The 27,682-nt window shown below is 35.0% G+C and overlaps 1 protein-coding gene across 3 annotated transcripts in view; it reads left to right on the top strand.

The window, feature by feature from the left end:
* FSTL5 (follistatin like 5) overlaps window positions 1-27,682 on the top strand; it is a 663,480-nt gene that overhangs the window by 440,103 nt on the left and 195,695 nt on the right. For all 3 annotated transcript variants that reach the window (XM_064487260.1, XM_064487220.1, XM_010986860.3), the window contains exon 7: window positions 3,149-3,315. In XM_064487260.1, coding sequence (XP_064343330.1) covers window positions 3,149-3,315 — 167 coding nt within the window. The remainder of the gene's footprint in view (window positions 1-3,148; window positions 3,316-27,682) is intronic.

The following is a 27,682-nucleotide window of genomic DNA, read 5'->3' as shown; positions in this document are numbered from 1 at the left end:
TGATACATGATTTTACTTAGAAAAAAAAAAAAGACCTTTCAAATGTGCATTACCGTAGGAGCTAAAAAAGATAGAGAAGGGTACTAAAATGATAGTTGTTATTTGCTTCACATAACAGTGATTTGTACATAACTGGTGTAAGATGTTTGTGGATAAAATGCTACATTATAAAATACGTACATTGAAAAAGTGTATGTTAACCATAATTGATAAAGAATTAATTTTTCAAAAAGTTTCTTTGAAACTCTTATTTCTAAACTAATAACTGTGATCACAAATGCTCAGCTACACCCAACCTTACTGATACCTTTTAAGATCACTTTAAATTTGGTATATAGATTGATTCATAGCTACTGTTTCAGGTTGTTAATGCATTTCTATATATAATCACCATTTTTCTATGAAATTTACAAATGTGATGTGTTTCAGAAGCATTTAGTCACCATTATTAAAGCATTTCAGATGACATTAGAATATAGGAACAAAAGTGTTTAACATTTGTGATTTTGTGAGAGTAAACCTTAGCCTGGTAGTAACTGTCAAGAAGACTAGTAAAGATGAGATGACAATTTGTAGGTGAAAGGAATCTTGCAGCTAAATTTATTTAAGGAAAGGGCCGCTTGATTTTGTGGATTAACATGTAAGCATAATTGGTTTTGTGAAATAGCTCTATATAATATATTAAAGAAGAGGTGACAAGTGTAGCATAAAATATGCAGGAATTTGAAAGACTTTTTGAAATACATATCATTATTTAATAACACATATTACAGAGATTGTTTTAAAAGTCATTTAAAAATGCAATCTCCAAATTAATGAAGAAGTTTTTACTGTGCATGTTAATATTCCCTGGGTGAATAGTAATTCTTAGTTCTAATTAGGCATCCTCTCAAAAATTATATTTTACAAGGATGTCCCACGTAATGTTATGCCAGATCTCGGCATTTATTCTAAGATGTTCATATTATCTAATTAGCACTGTAATGTATAACTACCAAAAGCACAACTAATGTGAATGTCCTGGGACCTAATACCAGATGCAAAAGGCTAGTAAAGACATTTCAAGGTGACTTAGTAGCAACTGTGTTTCTAAATGCCAGAATAGCCAGTGCTAACATTCTGTTTTCAGAATCAGATGTCTCATTATCTCTCACCTGATTTGATGAGGAACCAGAAGCTGAAACTCAGGAATGTTAATGGAAAAATATTAATAATTCTTATGGGATACTCTACATGATGTTATTTCTTTTATAGTTTTCTCTCTTCCTGTAAGTTTATAATATTTGAGAAAAAGACAAAGAAACATTGTGTCTGCAAATTCAAAATTTTCCTATGCCTAATTGGTCAAATATATTTTCTTTTAGGGACTTTATATAAATATAAATACATATATAACAGAATGAGTATTAAAGAAAAGAAGATTGAACATATTCCTTCTGATCTTATTACTCAGGGGACATTGAAATACAATGTGAACAAGGATAAATGTCATTGGGGAACATTAAACTGTCAATACAAATGACTGAGCAAGATGCTCGTTTCCATTTCTATCATTTCTATGGGTGACATAAAGATCAAAAGAATAAACTGCACAGAGTCTCTCTCATAAGATTTTTCAGTTTCAAAAACTTGCCTACCCCCATCTTTCACAACACAAAACAATGATGACTTAAATAACTGTGGCTTTTAGACTTAGAGACAAGATGCTATGCAACAGAATACTAGGGTCAGTCTCTTTCTGTTTATTTTTATCCAACGATGGTGTGGCGGCCAGTATTCCATCCCAACAGACATCTCTTAACATTGACATGTAACAAGTGCATGTGGAGGATTATATATGTTCGATCCTGGCCTTCGGATAAACAGATAGGTGCCATTTTTGACATTCCAATTGGTGATGGTACCAAAAAGTCAAAGACTTGTTTGCTGAATAGTTATATTCTATAATGATTATTTGATTAGCATTCCTATTCCTCCTCCAGATGAAGGCAGGATTCAGAAATAGAGGGGAAGTAGGTAAAATGGTGAAAGGGAAGAAGAGGGGTTGGTGGAGGAGACAGACTGTCCATGATTATGTTTATTACAAATTAAAAGCCACCACGTTGGACACTGAACCCCCACAACCCATGAAAAATATCACCAAGCACAACAAAGGAATAAAGGGCAATCATGGTCCTTCCCAACCCAGTGGAAATTTCAGTGAGTAGAGTGATTTTGATATGTCTACCCTGGCTCTGACTGAACAAAGTCAAAATGCAGGACTCCATCATGACATAGAAATGTCAGCGGGTCAGTGAACGTCAGTGAAAACTAAAGAGCAGTTGTCACGTGGGTGAAGACTGCTGGGATTACCCCGGGCATCTCTCATGGTCAGGGACAGTGACAGAGTTGTTCTTTCCCACAGTTGGTAAGGATTGTCTGGAGACAGAACAGGAAAGCAGATCGAGATTACAAATGATATTTCCTGCTTTGGCATCGTGGTTAGGAGAATCATGTTTGATGGTTATTTTAAAAATATATTTAAATTTAAAATTTAAGAGCAAGGAAGCGAGTGCACTCTATACATACCGTCTGATAAAGGCAGCTGACAGAATTTCAGTAAATTGCCATTTGGTTGGTGAACTTTAGTTTTTTCCCTCCCTCAACTTCCCAAATAAATCTTATTCCTTTAGAGTCAATTTATATTTCCCAGCGTAATGATGTATTTTACCCATTCAGCTATGCTAGTGTTCTCTGAAGCCAGCCAGCAATGATCTCACCTCACCTACAATATAAATCTATCAGTGAATAAACAACATCATTTTTATTTCAATGCCGATGACACACTACATGATGATTTGGCAGTTAAATAATTTATCTCTCTTTTGGGTGCAATCTGCTAGGCTTATTATAACTCTCCTTCTGATACTCATTTCGTGTTTAATAGTTCTTTGCCTCACGAGGATGCCCGTCAGTCAATTAAATTGAAATGTCATTCTGACCTTTTATTGGAAACAACTTACTATTTTTTTTTCATTTCATCTCAAGCTTTTTTTTTTTCCATTTTATTCAAATTAAAAGCCTTAATTGCTAGTATTCAGAAACTTCATACTCATTAACTTTACAAAACCGCGTGCTCATCACCATTACCGACGATTTATCTTCCCAGAGGTTATCCAGCTGAGTCTTCCTGAAGACCAGAAGCTAAGCATCACGGCGGCAACAGTGGGACAAAGTGCTGTTCTCAGCTGCGCCATCCAGGGGGCACTGAGACCCCCCATCATCTGGAAGAGGAACAACATTGTCCTAAATAACTTAGATCTGGAAGACATCAATGTGAGTACATACATCCATGTTGCTTAGAATTTGTGCATTTCACGTGGTAGACTTTGTGGAGTCTGCCGAGCTTAATGAAATTGGGTGTAGAATAGAAGAGAGTCGTTGGAACATTGTCATAGCCTTTCTGCTGTCTGGGAAGTGCACTTACAGATCATTTGAAGTTATCCAAATCACTTGTATACAAGTGTGGTAAACAGGTTATGTACCACTGTGTGGGTGGGATCCCAGGAACTTAAATGATAAAGGTCTGGCTTTAAGAATTTCTAATTACCAACAATTAATCTCTATGGATTTGCTACTATAGTCAAATAACAGTCTTTAGCTTGTGAAGTGTTAAAGTGGGTAAAAGCAGATTTTTGCCTCAAATACTTCATATAGCATTTGAAAGAATGGATATTAATCAAACAAATAAAGGGTTTATTTTCCCAGAATAAAGGAACATGGTTCATCACTCAGATTTATTCTTAGAGATTCAGAATCTAAACTCCGTTCAGTAGGGTCCAGCCCCAAGATTCAATAGGGTCCAGCCCCAAAGATGAAACAAAAGCAGAACAAACTCCAGGGTATTCATCTGTTCTTTCCAAGCTGTCTGTTTAAAGTGAGCATGAAAAAGTGAATGTCATCTTAGATGATGAAAAGAAGTAAAAATTATATGTTATGGGATGTCTGTGGACATAGGGTGGGGCGATCCTCTGCCTTGGTGATTTGGGAGTTTTATGATGTCTTTACATATAAATTTCAGTCATTCTTTACTATCACTCAAGAAAGCCATCACCTGTCCACTTATTCTTTGCTGCACCTTAAAGAAGCTCCCAAACACAGGCCCAAAGAGTCACTCTTATTTACTACATTTTACTAATATTTTTATTTAATGTCCTTGAATGCTTCAAAAAAAGAAAACTTCTCCATTTTTTTTTTTGATAAAATTTTTCTAAATGTGCTTACATCTGGGAAATTTCCTCAGAGTATATGGGAGAATAATGTCTAATGCTCTAAGATATCAAGAACATTGTGCCTTAGGACAGCTACACTCAGGAGCATTCAAGATTCCTTGAGAGGTATGGACCTAGACAAAGTTATAGTAGGCTCGCATCATCCATTGTTGTGTCTACATTTTTGCTTTTTTTTTAAAGTTGGGGTAAACTTGGTGTATAATATTATATTTTATTTCAGATGTAAGACGTAAAAAATAATCTATCTTTGTACACACTACAAGGTGATCCCCTCAGTACATCTAGTTACCACTCATTACCATACAATTGACCCCTTTTACCCATTTTCACCAAGCCCTTTACCCTTTCCAGTCTGATAACTGCCCATCTGTTCTCTGTATCAATGAGTCTTGTTTTGTTTTGTTTGTTCATTTGTTTTGTTTTTTTATATTCCATATATAAGTGAAATCATATGGTATTTACCTTTGATTTCACCTAGCATAATGCCCCCTGGTCTGGTATAGAAAATAAATATATTTTCTTCTTTTTACTCAGCTGAGAAATATTCCATTGTATATCTATCACATCTTCTTTATCCAGTCATCCATGGATGCACATATAAGTTGCTTCCGTATCTTGGCTTTTGTAAATAATGCTGCAATGAACATAGGAAGGCATTTACCTTTTAGAATAAGTGTTTTCATGTTCTTAGCATAAATATCCAGAAGTGGAATAGCTGGGTCATATGGTAGTTCTATTTTTAATTTTATGAGGAATCTCCATAATGTTGTCCATGGCAGCTGCGCCAACTGCCATTCCCACCAACAGTGCACAAAGGTTCCTTTTTCTCCACGTCCTGTCCAGAACTCATTATTTCTTCTCTTTTTGATAACTGTCAACCTGACAGGTGTAAGATGATATCTCACTGTGATTTTGATTTGCATTTCCCTGATTATTAGTGATGTTGAACATCTTTTTATGTGCCTGTTGTCCACCTGTATGTCTTCTTAGGGAAAATGTCTGTCTAGATCATCTGCCCATTTTTTAAACTGGATTGTTTGTTATTTTGCTATTGAGGTGTTTGAAGTTTTAATATATATTGGATATTATGCTCTTACCAGATATACGGTTTGCAAATATTTTCTCCCATTCATTAGGTTGCCTTTTTATTTTGTAAATTGTATCCCCTTTGCTGCCCAAAATCTTTTTAGTTTGATGTAGTCTCGCTTGTTTATTTTCACTTTTGTTGCCTTTGCTTTTGGAATAAGACCCAAAAAGTCCACAGCAAGGCTAACGTTGAGGAGCTTATCACCTGTTTTCTTCAAGGAGCTCTCATGTTTTCAGGTCTTGCATACAAGTCTTAAATCCATTTTGAGTATATTTTTATGTAAGGTGTAGGACAGTGGTTCAGTTTCATTCTTTTGCATGTGGCTGTCCAATTTTCCTAACACAATATATTGAGGAGACTGTCCTTTCCCCATTGAATATTCTTGGCTTCTTTGTTGTAAATTAATTAACAATTATGTATGGATTTATTTCATGGCTCTCTGTTCTTTTCCATTGATCTAGTTGTCTATTTTTATGCCTCAAACAAATTGTTTTGACTACTATTGCTTTGTGATGTAGTTTGAAGTCAAGGAATATGGTACCTCCATCTTTGTTCTTTTTTTAAAATTGGTCATTTAAGTTCTTTGTGTTTCCACAGAAATTTTAGAATTATTTGTTCTATTTCCATGAAAAATGCCATTAATATTTGGATGGAAATTACATTCAGTCTGTAGATGGCTTGGGTAGTATGGTCATTTTAACAACATTAATTCTTCCACTCAGTTAACAGAAAGTATCTTTCTATTCATTTGCCCCTTCTTTTATTTCTTTCATCAGTATCTTATAGTTTTCAGTGTACAGGTCTTTCAACTCCTTAGTTAAATCTATTTCTAAGTATTTTATTCTTTTTAATACAATTGTAAATCAGATAGCCTTCATAATTTTTCTTTCTGGTATTTCATTATTGTTATATATAAATATGACCGATATCTGTATATTGATTTTGTATCCTGCAAATTTATTGAATTCATTTATTAGATCTAATGTGTTTTTACTGGAGTCTTTAGAGTTTTCTATATGTAGTTATCATGTGATCTGCAAATAGTGGCAATTTTACTTCTTCTTTTCCAATTTGGATTCCTTTTGTTTCTTTTTCTTATCTAATTGCTATTGTTGATACTTCCAATAATTTGTTGAATAAAAGAGCCTAGAGTGAGCATCCTTGTCTTATTCCTGATTTTTAGAGGAAAGGCTTTCAGCATTCACTGTTGAGTATGATGTTAGCCATGGCCTTGTCATACATGGCCTTTATTATGTAGAGATATGTTCCCTCTATACCCATTTTGTTGAGAGTTTTTATCATAAATGGATGTTAAAATTTCTCAGAAGCCCTTTTGATTTCTTCTTTGATTTCTTTGTTGACTCATTGGCTGCTCACTATTGTGTTGTTTAATCTTATATTTTTGTGATTGTTTTTTAGTTTACTTGTAATTGATTTCTGTTTTATGCTATTGTGATCGGAAAATATGCTTGATATTATTTCAATCTATTTAAATTTATGGAGGCCTGTTTTATGGCCCAAATGTAATCTATCCTGGGGAAGATTCCACGTGCACTTGAGAAGAGTGTATTCTGCTGCTTTTAGATTGATTGTTCTGTATACATCTATTAAGCTCAACTTCTATAATGTATTGTTTAAGTCCAGTGTTTCCTTATTGATTTTCTGTCTGGATGGTCTGTTTCTTGATGTAAGTGATGCTTTAAAGTTCCCTACTATTGTTACATTGCTGTCAATTTCTCAGTTTAAATCCATTAATATTTGCTTTATGTAGTTAGGTACTCCTATACTGAATGATTTTATATTTACAAATGCTCTATCTTCCTGTTGGATTGACCCCTTTATCATAATGTAATGTCCTTTTTGTCTTTTATTATAGTCTTTGTTTTAGAGTCTATTTTGTTATGAGTATGGCTACACCACTTTTTATTTTTATTTGCATTAGATGTCTTTTCTGTTCTTTCACTTTCAGTCTGTGTGTGTCCTTAGTGTCTTTAGATCTGAAGTGTGTCTCTTGTAGGCAGCATATAGATGGGACTTGTTTGTTTGTTTGTTTGTTTTGTTTTTACTTTATTGAGTCACTCAATATGTTTAGATTATTCAGTCCACTTACATTTAAGGTCATTATTGATAAGTATATACTTATTGCCATTTGCTACTTGTTTTTTGCCTGTTTTTATAGTTCCTCTTTATTTTCATCACTTGCTCTCCCTTCTTGTGATTTGATGACTTTCTTCAGTGTTATGTTTAGATTTCTGTGTCAGTATCTTTTGGGTATGTACTTAAGTATTTGTTTTGTTGTTACCATGAGTGCACATGTAACAGCCTATTTTAAGCTGATAGCAACTCAAGTTTTAACACATTTTTTAAAATCTACATTTTTAGGCACTCCCCATGTTTTACATTTTTGATGTCATATTTTACATCATTTTATTTTGCATATTTATTAACTAACTATAGTAGTTATAGTTAATTTTGCTACTTTTGTCCTTTAGCCTTTATGTTAGTTAAGGCTAGTTAAGGTTAGTTAAGTGGTTAATCCACTACCTTTATTATACATTTGCCGTTACCAGTGAGATTTTTACCTCTTATATTTTCTTATTACTAGTTAGTGCCTTTTCTTTTCAGCTTAAAGAAGTCCCTTTAATAGTTCTTGTAAGGCTGGTTTGCAGGTGATTAACTCTTTTAACTTTTGCTTATCTGGAAAGCTCTTGGTGTCTACTTCAATTCAATTCTGAATGAAACTTTGCTGGGTAGAGTACTCTAGTTAGACTTTTTTGTTTTTTTGTTTTACTTTCTGCAGTTTGAATTTATCATTGCCACTTCTTTCTGGCCTGCAAAGTGTCTGTTGAGAAGACAGGTGATATTCTTATCGGGGCTTTCTTGTACACAGCAGTTTTGTTTTGTTTTTTTCTTTTCTGTTTTAAAAATTCTCTCTTTATCTTTTACTTTTGACATTTTAATTATAATGTGCTTGCTGTGGATCTTGTTTTGAATTCTCTTTGCTTCCTAGATCTGAATGTTTGTTTTCTCCCCCAGATTAGGGAAGATTTCAGTCATTATTTCTTCAAATATATCTTCTTCCCCTTTCTTTGTGTTTCCTCCTTCTGGTACACCTATTATCTGAATATTATTCTGCTTGATTTTATCCCACAGATACCTCAAGTTATTTTTAATTTTTTTTTAAATTATTTTTTTCTTTTTACCACTCTGGGTGAGTTTTGCTGTTCAGCTTCCAGGTGACTGATACATTCTTTTCTTCATCTAATCTGCTTTAGAACTCTTCTAGTATATTTTTTATTTCAGTTATTGTATTCTTCAGCTCTGTGACTTCTATTTGGTACTTTTGTGTATTTTTTGTCTTTGCTGAAGCTCTCACTGTGTTCATCCATCCTCTGCCATGGTTGGTGACCATGACTTATAACTCTTTATCAGGTAGATTACAAATCTCCATTTTTAAGTTTTATTTTTTTCCTCCTGGTGTTTTTATCTTGTTCTTTTGTTTTTAACATATTCCATTGTTTCCTCCTGTTCTTGTCTCTCTGTATTTGTTTCTATGTATTAGGTGAAACACTGCCTCTCCCAGCCTTGAAGGTGTAGCCTTGTGTAGACAATGTTATTGTTCAAACTTGTCCTAGTTCTGATCGTCTCTAGACCCTTTGTGATTGTCTAATTGGCCTAATTTATTCTTGGTAGGTTCCACTTATTGAGGTTGGCCAAGCCATGTCAGTATTACACATGGAAAGATTACTGTCAGCACCTAGTTTTAGGCTGATTGGAAGCTAGACCCTCAGGCAGCTTTTAAAGTATGCGAATATACACAATCCTGTGTGACTGCCTTTATAAACCCTGCTGGCCTCCAGACCAGGTGATTGGAAGATGTCTCCTTGGAGACAGTTACAAAATCTGGGCTCCAGATAGCCATGTAAGGTCCTTTCTGGGAGGTACTGGTGAGCTGTAGCAAGGCCCAGGGAGAGCACAAAGATGGCATCTCCAGCCTGCATTTGCTGAGAACTCCTTTGTAGCTTCTAGATGTGTGATAAGCTCAGACCTTGCCCTTCAGACTGGCATACAGAGACAAGTAAATAGGGCTTTGTCACAAAAATTCTGGGTATGTGATGTAGTCTGCTGCCTGTGTTGTGTCCTGGAGGTGGTAGCCTGCCAAGAACTGTCTCTCCAATTGTTTCAGTCCTGTGGGGCCCAGAAACCTAGGTCCCCTTGGCCACCTGCACTGGGTGCTCAAGGGATGTGCCCTGTATGGACTATGTGCTCATCGGGTTCAAGAGGGTCACAGACTAGCCTGGGACTGGGGGGAGCAAGGGTAACAGGAGGGTTTCTGGGTGGGGCAAACCCATCAACCTCAGTGAGACTAAGGGGGAGCCCAAGGCTGAGGGCAGCCCATCAGCTGCAACAGAGCCATGAGTGAAGCCAGGGCCATGGGTGAGCCTGGCACCAGACAAGCCCACAGGCTGCAGCAGGGTCATACAGGGATCATGGGTGGGGAGAGATGGTTGCCTTTAGTAGGGCTGTGGGAGAGTAGGTGGAAGGGGCAAGCCAGCCAGCACTAGCAAGGTAAGGGGAGCACTAAAACTGGTGCCCATCAGTGCTGGCTCTACCAAGGTGGAGTGAGAGAGCAAAATGGCACCCAGCCATGCCTCTGCCCCTGGAGAAAGCCCCAGCAGATTCCTGTGCCCCGGGAAACACTTTAAGATTAGCTGAGGAATCTCTTTCCATATGGTCTAGGTATTTTTCAAATGGTGTTTTTACCCTGGGCTTGGGGGGTAGGGTGAGTCTGCAGGTGAACCCTTTGAAACCAGACTTTCCAATCTCCACAGCATTTTGGGCACCTGAACATAAGCCCCACTGGTTTTAAAGCTGGCCTTTGGGGGTTTGTCTCTCCAGTGCAGGTTCCCAGGTTTGGGGTGTTTGGGGTGGGGCTTGAACCCATTGCTCCTCAGGGTGAAGTCTGTAATTGTGGACTTTCTCTGGTTTGGGGAGAAAACTGGGTGTAACATTTTGGGGGAGACTGTATTTCTGCCTCTTCTACCCATCTCAGGGTGGGCTTTCTTTTGTTGTGGAGCAGCTGTTCAGCTAGTTTCTAGGTCTTTTTCAGAGGGAATTGAGCAATATGTAGCTGTAGATTTGATGTGTGTGGAGGTAAGTTTAGGATCTTTCTATGTCACCATCTTAAACTACTGTCTGCATTTTATCTTTCCTTTTCTACCTTAATCCTTAGTATACCACGATTATTTTTAATAAGCCCATGCATTCTTCAGTGTTTAGTTTGAATACCTCAAAACAAGCTGATTTGAATTGTTTCAAGAATCAGAAGAGTATGCTATGAGTAATACTCACAAAGCACTAGTCTGTGGACAACTTGCAAAAGTGGACACATTCTTGTGACTGGATCTTGTAAATTATTTTGCTTACGTTTTATTCTGGACTGTTCTAGAATCTCGAAATTTCTAGAGAAAAAAATGATTGCAGATAAGTTAGCTCTCTAAAATATATGTCAATATTAGATGAATTCTGGTATCCATAAATTGAATTGAATTGGTTGAAGTTATTTTTGGATACATTTCATAGAACAGGTAAATATTGAGAATTTTAAAAATGCTTCCAATATTCAGAAAGTTTCAATTTCATTTCAAGCCATATTTAATTAAGTTGAACAAGCATTCATGATGTATAGTGTACACAGAACTACAAGCTTTTGAAGTAAAGCTGCAGGGAAAAGCCAAAGCCTTATTAAAAAGGGATACACATTCAACTTCTCAATACACTCCTAATATTTTCATTAAGTGCTATGACATCAGCTGTGAAATTATCAAAATATTTTTAAAGAATTTACCAATATAATAAAATGTGAAATAAAAATTATAAAATATCACTTAGTATGTTTTTCTTTGTCCTTATTTCTGCTTAAAGTCTGCCAAAATAAAGTCCTCTACATATAAATAAACTATATATGTAAGTATATTTATAGTTTATTTATACGTATTTACATATCTATAAAGTTTAATATGTATATAAATTTTATACATATAAATATATATAAATAAACTATATATATATATTATATACATGTGTGTGTATACATACATATACAAATTCATTACTGTCTGTGGTGGACATCTAGTGTGTTTTTGGTTACCCAACACTTTTGAATTCCCCTTCAATATTTTGGTGATGCTTTGATTTTTGCTTACCCCACGGTGAAAACTGAGTCTTCTTATTTGGCCTTCTTTGCAGTTAGGGAGAGGATATGTGGATAAGGCTCTGATAAAAGGAATGCTGAACAAGACTTCCTTTCATAAGCAAGAATGTTAACCACTATGTATAAAAATTGATAAAAAAACAAATTTCTTCTATATAGCACAGGAAACTCTATTCAATATCTTATAGTAACCTTTAATGAAAAAGAATATTAAAATGAATATATGTATATATATGCACGCCTGGGACATGATGCTGTACATCAGAAATTGACACATTGTAACTGACTATACATCAATTAAAAAAAAAAGAAAAAGGAACAGGGGAATGCAGGTGCTTTACAGAGTTGACTCTCCCTACGCATCCTCCCTCGTGAGTGCTGGGGCAACAAGCTCCCACTTTCAAGGACATTGTGACAAAAACTCTGGAGCTGGTCAGTGTTCAGCTTCAATGGGGTCTCCAATTGGCCAGTCTTAGCACGTGGCTTGTGCACCTTCCTGGCTTCTCATTCCACAAGACTAAAGTTCTGATCTTCTGGTTATTCTCTGACCTTCCTAATATCTTTATTAAATCCTTTTCCTGCTTAGAACTAAAAAAATAATTTCTATTGTTTGCCACTAAGAACACTGTCCAATTTTTTTTTGGATTTAATGTTTTAAGCAATGTCTATATTTTTATCTCCTTAAAATATATTTTTAATTGTTACATATGAATTTCCAATGTTTTGAAAGATCAAGATGACCTTACTGTAGTAAAACACATCCTCAGTTTGTTTATAAGCAAAGAATACTTTCAAAAAGCTCAGATATTAATCAGATTTTATACCCTATTGGTATATTGTCTGTTTTCAAGAAAGTGGGTTTAAGTTTTATTAAATTATGTAAATTTAAAATTATATGTACTCTTTATGTCAAAGAGAATCAGAAACAATTTGCAATATTCTTTCTGATTCCTTAATATATATTAGACAAGATTTAGTATTTATTCACCCAGTCAATAGGTGAATACCTTCTGATTGCAAAAGATGAAAATAATAGGCATATTTTTTAAAAAGCATAGCTATCCTTCACCTTTTATATCCCCTTACTTCCAATCTCAGGTGAAGAAAGCCTGTGAGTACATTTTTAATTCCTTTCCCATGCATTGCAAATATAATTTTGTTTATTTAATTAGACAGATTTATATTACTTCTCATTACCTCACTACCTCATTATCTCATTAGCCCTAAGAACAACTCCACAAAGCAAGGAAGGAACTTACCATTTGCACCTGTGGGAATTTATGCCAAGAGAGATATTCACCCCAAGTTGTTGATCTTATAGGTCGTACATCTTGGGATGTTTACGTGACCTGATTTACTCTAGATCATGAGGTTATCCACTGCATGGAGATGAGATGTTCTGTAGTTTTCTGCTGCCCTTTGTAAAATGTAACCCAAATAATTCTGGCTCCTGTATATTACAAATAGATCTGATATATTCTGCTATTATGTATGAAGCTTGTTGACGATCAGTGGATATTTAGAGTCTTTCATTTTGCCTGCCTTCTGTTTTGCACCAAATAAGTAAAAACAACATCACTGAACTCCTGGAGTAAGTATGATACTGGGATTTGCAACATGGGCTGGGATTCAGACTATCTGAATTCTAATTAGTATAAAGTCTCTTGGGAGTGATTTTCCCTCAAGCAAATTATATAACCTCCCTATGCCCCAGCTTCCTTATCTGAAAATTGTATACACTAGTAGAATGAACTCATTTTTGTGTGAGAACTAATGAGATAAAACATTTCACAGCTGATAAAACTTGATGAGGCACATTGTAAATGTTCAGTTAAACTAGTTCTTTGTTTTTAGTTCCCTCATCTTCTCTTCCTCCTCCTCCCTCTTCCTCTTTCTTCTCTTCCTCCTAATATATGTTTCAAGGAGCATAGATACATCAACCTGATGAAAACAACGTGAATTCATTGTTAGAATACATACAGTAATGAAGGAGTTTGGAAATGTGTAGAAAATGCCAGAACCAAATCATATCCAATTATAGTCACTGAAATTTGAAAAATTTTTTCTATTCAATGAAGCTTTAAGATTGTGCTGTTGTCTCTCCCTATTAGCAATCTTGTATTAATCTTTGTTCTACAGAGAGGCTATTAGATTCACTCAGCTATTATATATTTATCCATTTTGGGGGAATATGTGTCTTTAATTCTCTGTCTGCCCAAATTTTGGAAAAACATAATTGACTTATTTGGATCATCCTGTTCTGGGTGGAGCTTGGCACACAAACTTCAATTTTGGTATTACTGGGACTAAGCTTGAGTCCTAATCCTGGTCTGATGAGCTCTGCCCAGGGGATGAGGATGAAGACCACAAGGTATAGAGAAACACTCTCCTATTGACATTACTTCTCACCAACTCATTCCTGATTTGCAATTTTCTTTTATTAAGAAAGCTCAATTAAGGAAGGCAAGGTGAACATAGAAACAAAGGTATAGAATTGAGAGAAATGTGGGTAGAAAATAGAATTGCCTAACAGTCTTAGTAATCAGAAGTGAAGGAAAGAGACAAGTTGAAATATAGCACTTTTTCACATGTTTTGACTTTACCAAGAAAATTTTCAGTTCATCTTCGGATAGCAAAATTTTGTTTTCCTTTGTTTTCACCTGTGAAAATATAGGTCTAAAAATCCTTGTTTGTATCCTATTTATAATATCTGTGTTTTTCACCATTTATTAACTTGTAGTACATCTTGGTCTACATTTAACATTGAAATCAAACTTTATCTTATCAAATTTGTCTTACTAGATTTCAATCCTAGTTTTGCTACTTTTAATTATGTGATCACAAAGAATTGACGCTTAAGCTTCTGTCTCTTCATCTATAAAGAAGAGATTATTGTCAAATTCAATGACATATTACACTTGCTCAATGAAATATATGGAATTTTCTTATCATTACCAGTAGCTTGATTCAATGTGGCATTGTCGATCATATTGATTAACAATGCCCCAGGAAAATATTATCTCTTTGAAAAACAACGTAATGTAATTACTGTTACTATGACTTTCAACAACTTTACAAGTAGACTTGCTAGATAAAATGCAGATCTCCAAGGTTAATTTGAATTTTAGATGTACAACAAATCAACTTTTACTAGAGGCATATACCAGATGTTGCATGGGATATACTTATACAAAAATCATTCTTGCCGATCTGAAATTCAACTCTAGTTGAGTGTCATATTTTACTTGTTATGTCTGGCAACAATTTACATGAAACTCAAATTGGTTTGAATACTGCATTAAAATGATAATTGCTAAAAATGTTACTGTGGCTTGTATCAGTGAAATGAAGTGTTTGAACTGTGGAAAGTTCCTGTGAAGTTAAACACTTGGCTTTGTAAATTCCTTTTGTTTTCTCATTCCTAGCATTTTTCTGGGATTTTTGTTTTTCTACATCTGCCTAACCTGTGTTAGTAATTGTTTCCAGCACTCAGTAAAAGACTCAGAAAAAAAAAAAAAAAAACAGTGAAGGAAATGGACAGAAGTTTATTCTTTCATAAAACATGCTACCCACAGCTGAGCTGATAGATCTGTGTAGCATCTGGAACTCAATCTCCTATCTTTTCTGGCATTCCAAGAGCATGGTTTTCATCTCCAAGATCATCTCAGGGTTCAAGAGGGCTGTAGGAGCTCCAGCCACCAGTCCATATATTCCATCAATTTATAATCCAGGCTTGCAGTAGTCCAAAGCAAGTGAAAGACAAATGGTACTTATTCCTCAAAATCCCACACTGTTAATAGGTCACCGATGTGCTATAACAGTAAAAACTATGCCAGGGAGGCCGGTAAATACAATCCTTTAGTTGGATGTACCGTTTCGCCATCTGTTACAAAGGAGGACCCGGAGAGCAATTTCGACCTCCCTCTACAAGGCCGGCTAAGAGGATATAAGACGTTTTATTTAAACTTTGTCTTTCTGCATTGATGAAGAAGGATTATCCCTTTGAATCTAACTGGAACGTCTCTGCCCACCATTTTAGTTCTTCACGTGGTGGTATCAGCCTTCAGTTTCTTTGATCGTTTTGCTTTCAGAGTCCTCTCCTTAAGAAGTCTACTCACATTTTTTGCATTCAGTTGGATGATTTTTCCTTCTAACCATTCTTGAGATAGCTCTATCCCTACAACTTATTGGAGGTGATTCTCACTGTGTACAGTTGATCTCCCTTTAAAGCTAAGCATTCTGTTGGGAAAAAAATCACGAACAATAAGACAATTAAAACAAACATTTTCATTCATATCAGGATCCAATTGCTGGTGTGGCAGCTTGTCATATTACTAGTTTTTTTTTTAATAGTAGATTTTCTAGTACATAGTTGGCAGAACTAGCACTGGGAGAAAACCTATCAAAGTATAACAAATAAAATGTTCTTTATATGTCTATCCAGACATACAAAGTCATCAAGTGCTTAATATAAATAGTATACTTTATTCTGGTAAAAAAATAAAATAAAATACAGTTCTGGAATACGTACTGTACTTAAATTTAGAAGTAAAATCCCTAAGTCATATTTAGTTCCCAGAGACTGAAAAGACACTGTTACTCAATTTTAATATTTAAAGCAGTATGAAAATATAACTTTTTTTCTTCTCATGTATGAAGGTTGAAATCTTATGTGTATGCAAGGGACAATATTACCCTTTAGGCTCTTCACTGATAACAAAGCCCAGAATATATATCACCAAGAAAAATAATTTAATTAGTAAGATTTCTTTTTAAATCTTTTAGAACCCTAGTGCTGTCTTCTAATACGGAATTATTAGAATATACCATTAAAACTAGCTATTTAAAAAAAAAGCCATTGACTTTTTTCTTCTCTAGACTATAAGTAATCCATTTCTTCTTCCCCTTCCACTAAAAGTGGAGACATTTAATGTTTGAATTATAATACATCATTCAGCATGTAATTTTTACCACTAATTCATTTTTCATATAAGCCTGAGGCCATTGTGGCTTTTCAAATCCAGTGGAAATCAGAGTATATTTATGATTCAGAATCTTCCAATCCAAATAAAGCAAAGCTTTGTCATGGCTGCGGAAGTTGAATTTCTTCCACAAATACCAAACGTACAATATACATTCATCTTTCACTTAAATATGCTATGAAGTTTCAATACTCACTGTTAATTTGGTAAAATTTATGTGATCATAAATACTTCCTAGCAGTGTGCTGCTTTAAAATGAATATTATTTCTAAATTACTTTTTTTTTTCCTGCTGTTATAACAGAACACTGCATTTTACAATTCACTTCTCAAAAAAAGTCTTAAAATCAGTGCTTTAGAAAAACATTTTGAAATGTCTTTGGTCATATTCTTTTGGAACTTACCCTTGCCAATAGCAAACGTAAAAATAAAATGCCCGCATGTGAATGAGTAGAATAAATACAGGTTTACTGAGTACCTGACAATTTTTTAATTTTTAATTTAGGTTCAGTCTTCAAAATTATGGAAAATCATGTTATTTAAATCAGTTTTTGATGGATAGTAATGTAGAAACATGACTTCACTGGGACTTTTTTTCTTTCAATAAAGCCATGGCCAAATAACTACACAGATTCTTAAAATGATGAAGTATGTTTTTTGAAGTTTTTTTAATATTATGTCTCTGAACCCATGGCTTCAATTACTATGTTTAAGCTGATATATTCCAAATTATACTTTTACTTGAAATGTCTCCTCTGAGCACTATTTTCTTCATTTCAATGTGCAAAATTCAAAGCAATATCTTTACCCCTGAACCTACCAGATTTGTGTGTTTCCTATTGCACGTAAGCATAGCCCAAAACTGAGTCCTGCTAGCATTCTCTCTCAGTTTCGCCCTCAAATCTAGTAAGTCACAAAACCTTGTGAATTTAACTTTTTATTTATCTTAAATCAATTCTGTCATCTCATGTCCACCACGGCTGCCTTAGTTTAAGTTCTTATCATTTCTCACCTTCAAAATTTATCCTCACCTACTGAGAAGCCCTTTAATTCACAATACAGCCAGACGTAGCTTTGTAAGGTTTACATCTGGACTTCTCATTTTCCTCGTTAACACCCTTTAATGGCTTCTTGTAAGTTTCTGGGAAAAAGAAAAGATTAAAATCATTTACTGTATTCAGAAAAAAGCCTGTTCTCTATTAGTTCTTCCTACCCCCCAACTCACATTCACGCTTTACAACAAACTTTCCACAGCATTAGCTGTTCTCTGACGTGCTGTGTTATTACCCCGTTTGTCAAAAGCATCTCTTCTGGGAAACCTCCCCTTGTCTCTTTCATCTACCCAAGTCCAGTTGTCATTTAGAAATAGACAAATGCTTATGCCTAAACTTGATTTGTTTTTAAGTTCTTTACTACTACTTTACTACTTAACTAAGTCCAATAACTACAGTTCTTGTATCACAATGAAACTATTAACACTCTCATCTTTCTTCTTTGGACTAGAAACTCTGAGCGGAAGGACCTTTACCTGGTCAACGTTGTGTTAATGATGTTAGCACTGTACTGACTCCGAAGCTGCTCAATCATTTTTAAATGCTCAAATCAAATCACACATGACATAGTGACATTTCTTATATTTGCTGTTCTGTGGTAAAGAGTTTATTCGTGGGCTTTTATATTTAAAACTTGCTGGGGTTTTATTTACTTTCTTAACCACGTAAAGGATCCTCAATCAACTGACGTTTATTGGCAGTCGATCATTTAAGTCTAGCACAGCTCAACAACTTTTAGATTCAATTTCTTTAATAACATTTTTCATTAAGCATATTGATTTTTAACTACAGTTTCAATTTAATCTCCCATCATATGCAATAAGGTGGGGAAAAGAAAAAGATGAGGAGAAACATATTTGGTTACTGTTTCATCTTTATGCACCCCCAAATATTGATTTAATGACCACAGTTTTTCAGGCCCTCAGCTAAATGGTGAGGATATACCGATAAGAGACACCATTTCTGTCTTCAAATCTCATAGATTTTAAATAGTCAAGAAAGAAAAGAAGTGCATTATATTTAATAATGCAAAATGAAACAGTATACATTCATAAATGTATACATCTACATGTCATATACAAATATATAAATAATAGTAAGGGGGAGTAAACTTTAAGTTTTAAGAGTCATAGAAGACTTCTACGAATACGCTAGTATTGTAGTTTAGATACTAACTAGATGAAGGAATGGTGAATAGGAATTCTTGGGAAAGTGCACAGCGGGCTTGAGACAGCATGGTTCATTCAGCAATCTCAAAGTCCCTGTTCTGTCTCAGAGTAACGAAGTCGGTAGATTAATAAATGGCTTGAATACATCAGATGAAACCAGGCTTTTGCATTTGATTGTAGAGCTGCACACTTACACTTATACACTTAGGACATACTATGCAAGATAACGTTTGATGAAAACTTAATATTTATCAACCATTCTAAATTGTCCTTAAAAAGTTCATTAACTCATTTACTTCTCAAAACAAGACCTATGGAAACCCATGGAACTATACCCATATAAGATGACATTTAAGTTGATTTTTAACAGTATAATTTCAATAATTTCGTTCTCTTTGTAGTTTCTCTTTCTCCAGTCACTTTGGTTGGTATGTGCAAATTGAACTATAATTTAAGCAAATAGTACATCCATAAAGTTTTAAGCAATTTTTAAGTGCTGTAGCAAAGGAGAATAGCACACTCCATTCAAAGGTGCATAGCTCATGCCAGTTGATATAACAGACTCCCTAAAGGACATACCACTAACTTCACAGGAGATATTTTGTTGCCCTTTAATTTCAGTTAAGTTTATTCCTAACACTTTTTGTTTGTTTTATTATGTTTTCATTCTTTTTTATTGAAGTATGGTCAGCTTACAATGTTGTGTCAATTTCTGGTGTACAGCATCATGCTTCAGCCATACATATATTTCTTTTCATATTCTTTTTCATTTTAGGTGACTACAAGATATTGAATATAGCTCCCTGTGCTATACAGTAGAAACTTCTTGTTTATCTGTTTTATATATAATAGTTAGTATGTGCAAATCTCAAGCTCCCAATTTATTCCTTCCCACTAGTCCTAATCTTTTAAATAATGCCCAGCTTGTGGGAGATATATCTGCTACAAAATGTATTTAAAAAAAAAACTAAGGAAAATTTATAGAGAGATAATTGCTTCACAACCACAAACAAATCACAGTGTTTAAAATCAAAATCTTATTACATAATTAAATAGATTGAGAATTTTTGACAACCAATCACTTTAACAGTAATTGTTGATTCTTATTTTTCTTATCTTTGTCCTTTTGTGCAAGAAGCAGCAGTTTACAGTATGATTTAAAATAAACGGTATTATAGATAGTTCTGTGATCTGGATGTAACAGTACCCATATTAGTTATCAGCTTTATATTTCTGAATATTCAATGTTTCAGAGAAAGAAATTTAAGAAGGCTAAAAGAGGTGATTACCAACAAGAAAAGAAGTTGTAAAATATGACCCAATTTTGTTGTCCCTTCAAGGATTTGTTATTTTAATTCTGTTCAATTAGCAGGGTTTTGGCAAAGGTTGGAGACATATTTTCTTCCTAACAGCATACACTATTAAATGTTAGACAAGGGAATAAAAATACAATTAATAAAGAACTTTTTTTTTTTGCTCACTGAAGGAACTTTATGTAGAAGTGTGTGAAATCAAAGTTATGTTAGTGAAGCATGTTGACTAGCAATTGCTTATAAATTACTGCTATTCCTCCTGCAAATAAATTCTGTTTATCATAAATAACTCTGGTAAACATTTTTAAACTCACATAACCAGTGTTATGCATATTTATACTGACATTATCATGATTCATAAAATCTTTCAATGGGGAAAATGAATTGCAATTTTACTACAGCTTTTATCTAAAAATAATAAACCAGCTCTTGTTCAAAAGAAGATACTGATCCCCTCCCTGTTTTAGTCATTTCTATTCCACTATGGCATATTTAAGGCTAATTATTTAATTTGAATATGCCTCTGCAAGATCTTTACCAGTGAGTCATTGTAAAGAATCAGCAGATCTGTACAAGTTTATGGCAGGGGAGATATTTTATTATCTATGCTTCTAGAGTTTATAGCTGTAAGCTCTATTTTGACTTACGGCCAGAAAAAATCGTGACATCGGAAATAAAGATGATCGTCCATGGATTGCCACTATGTGTGTAAGGCAAACCAGAAGAACTTATATTTTAGAGAGAAACAAGTCAGGACAAAGGTAGTTGCAATGATACATTGTAACCTTGGCTTTTTTCTAGGTTAGAGTAATTAGAGGCTGTCTTCTGCCTAATGCTGTAGAATCAATTGCTTGAGACGAGGTATCAAAGGCATTAGAAGCTGTGGAAGGACAACGTGTCTTTCAAAGTCATACTACAGTACTCACTCCCGGCTAAGGATGACTTAATTCTCTAGGAGGTACCTTTGCGTGTCCATTAACTCCTGATGAGGGCGCCGAATCTGTGAATATGCATGTTAACTTGTACATTAAAAAAAAGATGCAAATGACTTCCGTTCTATAAAAAAGATAGCTACAAAATAATTGCTTGTTGCCCTGTGGGACATTAACGAGTTTTGTGTTTAACTTAACAAACTTATTACCTCATGCTTGAACCAAGTGATGCAAATCTCTACTCCACCAATGGACTTTGAATTAGCATTACCATCATGCTGGTTCTCTCATGAGACAGATGAACCTTTGCCTCACGTTTATTTCACATGGGTATGAGAATTGTTTTAACCTTTTTAAAATTATGCCTCAACAATGTTTTAAGCTCCGAGCATCTAAAGCTTCTTTAATACTCCAGTTTGATACTGGGATAAAGTATGTTTTTTCACTTTCTGCAATTTAACTGAACAAAAGAAAACATTATTTATACAACTTGGTGATAAAATTAAGTCTTAGGGACAGCTTTTTTTTTTTTTTTTTTTTTTTTTTTTTTTGTGAGAGGAAGGCAGAAGGACCCTAAATATTTTTACTACTTTAAAACATTTAGAGACCTTAACGTAATCCCAGTCCTAAGAGAGATTTCCACCCATGAAACACTTAAGTCATTGCTGTATTGTTTTCTAGGTAACAGGCTGCTGGCAAGACATAAAATAGCTCTAATTCACAACCTTCTTATTTACAAGGGAAATAAAAGACATTTCAGCAACTTGCCTTACAAATGTGTAGAAAAATTATGTTAAAGGGCATATACGTCTTTTGATTAACAAGTAAATAGTAGCAATTTAATAAGATTTTGTTCACTTTCCCTCCCAGAAGCTTTTAATCTATTCCTCTCGTCCTCGCTTAAATTCCCTTCTTCATTTGCTAATAAATTGTATCTTATTATATTTGAATATTTTAGTAATCAAAAAACTGAAAAAATTTTCAAATATATTAGAAGAAATATATATAACTCCACTGACTATGTCATTGGAGTATGTAATATTCACCTTATAGCTAAAAAACACAAAACAATTGAAAGGAAAATATTTTGCATATCTCAGACCCTTAATGTCAAATACATAAAATATACTTTTCTTGACACAAATTCAGGGTAGAATATATAAGCTACAATGTGTAGAAGAATAGTCAAAATAACACAATTACATTAACCAAAAAAGATATGCATGGTCATGTACACAGGGTAATGTAATTTACCTAGAAATTTACTTAGGAAAGAAGTTGTTTGTCTTTAAATGATGTAAATTTTCAGGACTTGGAAAAAGTACATACTGATATCTAAATTGTACTTTTAACATTGTTGTCATGTTTAGTTGACTCTATTTTCCTTAAAAAAAAAACGCCCCAATGCAGTGAAATGTCCCAAGAAGTTAAAGGGTGTTGTTTTTACTGAAGTTAGAGATGATCTTGCCACATCCTAAAATAAGTCTTATATGAACCAGCTATAGCCTCAACATATTTCTAAATTGGAGGAAACTTTAAATGAGAAACACTAAGACAGAATAAATCAAGACTCAAAGGGGTGGCTTCTCTGAATTCCTACTTAAATGATATACTGAAATATCTTATACAGTTTGCTTTAATTACCACATTTATTCAGGCACCAGTTCAAATTTGAAACTATACTTATTAAATAAGTAGTTATGATATACTTTCAAAATGTTAATTTGTTATTGAAGTTGTCAAGTCAAAGTGCTGTTGTAATTGTACACACCAAAGAAGGCTACGTGGCATTTTGAATCCTAGTCATATTGTTAAATAAATATACGAACATAGCTCTTTTAATAAGCTATAATGGAAGAGAATCTGAAAACAAAAAGTCCATATATGTATGTTTATGTATAACTGAATCACTTTGCTCTACACCTGAAACTAACATTGTCGATCAATTACACTGCAATAAAAAATTAAAAAAAAAAAGAATATAGCATCAAGCACCAAATCAGTGTTACGAGTCCTGAGTACTATGATAGAGGAACAGATAATGAATTGGTGGACTAAAAACATTAATGAGGAAGTTCGGACTTTAGACTTGGAGGGTGAGAAGAAACAGAAACATTTGGAAACTTTAACTGTAGGGATATTCTCAAGAAGGTGCAAACAGACTAACGATATTCAGGGGACACAGAACTGACCACCTCCGTTGCTGTACTGCTCTCAGGATAAGGTGCTAGTGAGGAATGAGGTTTCCCTGACTAGATCAATACAGAAAAAGGATCTGATCAGTTATTAACTTGGACTGTAAGGCATGTATTTAAGTTTTGCCAATTGGTTTGTCATTAAGCAAATGTGTTATGGAAATGCTTGGAATGATGTGGCATGGAATTTTGTATCAGATTCCTCTTAAGAGAACAGAAGCCAACAGCAAGAGAGGGTCTGTTTTTTTCACAAGTGTCTTTGAAGCAACTCTGTCAACAGATGAGGAAATAGCAAGAACAAAATATGACTTCAAGGCTTCAGTCTTAGTGGCTCAAAGAATGATAGAATTATCGGTAAAGAAAGGAAGAATCTTGTGAGTGGGTTTCTTGCTCAAAATAGAATATGACGTCCACACAAATATGCTGACTTTGATGTGTTACAGTGACATCCTGTTGAAAGTAGTTTGAAGACACAAGATGTATTATCTGTCTCTAAAAATCGTACCTAACCAAAGTGTAAAATGATTCATACCTCCCATCGCTGTTATTTACTGTTTTGGAGCTCCTTCAAGTTTCCAGTTATAATTTGAGATCACCAATCCTGAGAGTCAGCTGTATGCTAAGGAATCCACTTCTATCATCTCATACTCCTGATGGGAAAGAAGTCGCCTTCCCCAGCTGTCAGACAAGAGAGGCTCGAAGGAAGTAGGTAACTTCAAGGGCTGAGCTGAGCTGTGGGGTCATAGACACTGACTGGCTCAAAAATCCAAAATGAAAGTAACATACAAGCCTTTAGTCACTGAGTACAACCATGTAAGCAAAAGGCTACATTAGAGAAAGGGCTGAGCTCCCACTGTTCCTGATTACTTGTGAAATAGCACCAGTCCAGGGTCAGGTGGGTCACTTATGGCTAAGAAACGCTAAACAAAAGGACCAGGCAGTTTTATGGACTTGGGGGAGGAGAGGAGGAAGAGTAAGGGTTAGGAGAGCAAAATACTAAATAGTGAGGCTGGGTGGAAGAAAGTGTCTCTACCCCCCACCCCATAAAGAGGGCTCAGGAAAGCATCTACCATATGTAGGTCCTGATGAAGACACCTCCTAGTGTTACCAAGTCCAAACTTGTTTTGCTCACCCCACGGCACTCCAATAAGTTGGGACATGAGGTGTTGGGGCAATGACTAATGACTTTATTCAGAAAGCCAGCAGACCAAGAAGATGGGAGATTCACATCCTGGAGAATCATCTTCCCCAAGACAGAATTCAGGCTCCTTTTATACTGAAAAGGAGAGGGGGTGTGGTTGGTTGTTGCAAGCTTCTTGGTGTCGGAATCCTTTGTTCTTGCAGCTGTTCAAGTAGGTCAGATTGCGGTGTCCCTGCAAACCTCCAACAAGACAAATGTTACTCCCTGTTCTGCAACTTTTTATCTGTATGTGTATGGGAAAGTGTTACACCCTTAAAGGTCAGAGCCTTGAGAATGGGCTGCCCTGTATATTTCAGGCCACAGGCAACATTCTTTTACAAAAGGAGCAGAACCAGCGTGACTGAGCACCGGAAACACAGCACAGGGTTAGAGCTGAAGGAAAAGATCTAATATGGAGTCAGATTTGCTTTTCCCTGTTACACTAGTGGAGGTACTTGGGCTGCTAATGCGGTTGACATAAGAGCACAGCTGGTCTGGGCATCCCGGGTCCTTGACTGCTACTTGCCTCAAAGATGGCGAGGCATTGGCTTTGCACTAAGTCTGGCGTGAAAAAGGCAGCTTTCAGCCGTGAGGCTTGCCCAGTAAAGCCTCCGTAACTGCCTGTGGTCAGGCCTGAAAGATCACATGTAGGTGTTTGACCAGGAGCCAGACTTCTCAATAATTTTGGCACCAACTGATTCAAATCAAAACTTAAATCTGTTGGGCTTGAAAAAAAAATTGTATTTCCTTCTGCTCAAAGATGCTGGTCTCATTAAAAACATTTTTAGTAAATGACTTGTAACTTTGCAGATGTTCCTGTAATCATTTGTAATTTTTTCTATTTCTTATTAATACAATATATGTTTGGAAATGTTTGTTGTAACTTGGGATAGAAACTAGTGGTGGGGCTAGAGATTTGGTCTTCTAGGCCCAGAGGCCACTTAGAAAAAGAAGAGGGCAGAAATTCCTTGCACTGGGATTTCTGTTAGACAATCAGAGAGTTCTGCTTGCCTGAATGTACCATAAATGTCACCGATCTCCAGAAATTAAACAAACTTAGATTTGACTAATTTTCATTGAAATAATTTCTACTCTGCCTGTGCTGCTTCACTAAATGCCAAACTCTGTTCACTGGTGGGGTTTCTTCTTTCCTATTTTATAACCATATCATAAATACCAAAGTGATATCTGCATGGGAAGCTTCCAGGAAATATTATTGAATCGAATATGCTAAGCAGTCAATGGAATATAGAGTTTTGCTGGAGATCAGTGAATTTTTCTGTCCATCTAGCTGCAGAATAGCATGACTGTCCCTTAGCAGTCTGGAATCCCGGTCTTAGAAATGAGTAAGTAAGTGACAAATTGTAATCTCAGGCTTGAGATCGGCAAGGCCAACCTGATAGGAAGTTTCAAGGAATAAATTACTAATTAGAAGCGGAGGTTTCAGGGTGAGATGCATTGTAAAATTCAAACTTAAACTTCATCAGGATCTAATGTTACACTTAACGGAGTAAAGTGATTTCAAATGTCCTTTTTGGCATCTCTCCACACATTAAAACTAATATAGCTCTCATTCATCTTTGGTTAAGCTGAGAAAGTAAAATAATTATATGCTGATATTATGTTATATATACTAACTTTACTTAGGCATTGTTTTAAACGTGGAATTTCCATTCATGTTTCCTGTAAGCAGTTTTATCCCTGCAGTCATATTTGTGCTCAGACTATGACATTTATACCATGAGAAAATCTTTAGAGTCATCAGGGAGTCACTGATTTTTTTATTGTTTTGTTACAATTTCCCCAAACTAAAATATTCTCCATATCTCAAAACATAGACATTATAGATTTTCAAAACAAATCTGTAAAATTAAAAAAAATATATATGTTAGTGGAATTCACATTTTGGGGTGCCTATCCCATGAGAGACACAGTACTAATGTGTTGGATTAAACTGGCTCATTCAAACATGATAAAAATCTTGTGGGAAAGGTGCTTTTTTCCTTATTTATGCATGAGAAAATGAGGCTATGAGACTGATTAACCAGAGTCATATAAAGGAAGCTATAAATGAAGCCAGAAATGAAGCCAGGTTTGTTGGTTCCAAAGTCCAACCATTGTGTGTGTAGAAATGTTTCCAGGCATGTCTAACTCTGCCTTTTGTATTAGGTTTGAATTAAAAAATGAGTTATTTTTGTCATGTCGCTCTCATAAAACTATTCCAAAGCCCATGTTGAAGATAGTATCCAGAGAAATTCAATTTTTCCTTACTAATAATTTGTGTTTCAAATATGAAATCATGCTTTTTTATACGTAGAGCAGAAGTGCTGTTAGTTTAGTCAAATTCACTTAAATTCTCCAGAAAAATATTTGATAATATCCAAAGTTATCATGTCAGAAATCAACGGGCTCTCCACTACCTATCAGTATAGCAATAAAAATTAAAATACAGTGAATTATCAAAAATTAATTCCATATCATTAACCCTTATGATTTTTGAGCTTCTGTATTTTCCACCAAGGCATCTGAAGAAAAGACATTTTCTAAAATGATGGTGGAATACTGGTATTAAAAACTGGTAAACATAGAAACTGGTCAATTTAGCAAGACTTTAAATTTGCATGTGATTAAAAAGTACTTTCCAGAAGGCTGTTTGTTATTGCCTTATCTGCTGGATATTTCATTCTGCTACTCTATGGGTGAAAATTACCGCGTGCTATTCACAATCACAGAAGAGCTAGAATGGCAAACTGGTACCCCCAGCGCCAGCTGCAGCTGCTGTCATGCTGGCCAGAGGCCCCACGCCGCTCACGTGTTATTCACCACTCCACCTGCTTCTCGGTTTTTTCCTCATCTCGACAGCATTGGACTACAGCATAGCATTGGCAGTAAAATTCTTTGCACAGAAAATATACCCAAATTCAACAATGTTTAGAGAAGGAAAACTGATACAGATGAAAAAAATATGCACTAAAGTGCAAAAACAGATTAGGAAAGAGAATTCTTGACTTTACAATAGCAAGACTCTGCTCTAGATGTTTACCTTGCTGCAGAGTACTAGGTGACATTTTGGTGATATTTTATTTTCTCATGGAATGCAAAGTTTTCTATTTTGAAAGAGAGGTCTACTAGCACTTTAATATAATGAGCATACAAAAAGTAATGAATTTACATAGAAGGATGAAAGTTCTTAATGCGTTATGGTTAAAAAAATTAGACACCTATTGTCGTAAATGTGTACCTCTGTTTATAACATAAAGCAACTTTTAATGGGTATTTATTTTTGAG

This window comes from Camelus dromedarius, chromosome 1, assembly GCF_036321535.1.
Source record: "Camelus dromedarius isolate mCamDro1 chromosome 1, mCamDro1.pat, whole genome shotgun sequence".
Lineage (NCBI taxonomy): Eukaryota > Metazoa > Chordata > Mammalia > Artiodactyla > Camelidae > Camelus > Camelus dromedarius.
Note: the sequence above shows the minus strand (reverse complement) of the source record. Positions and strands in the feature narration are given on the sequence as shown.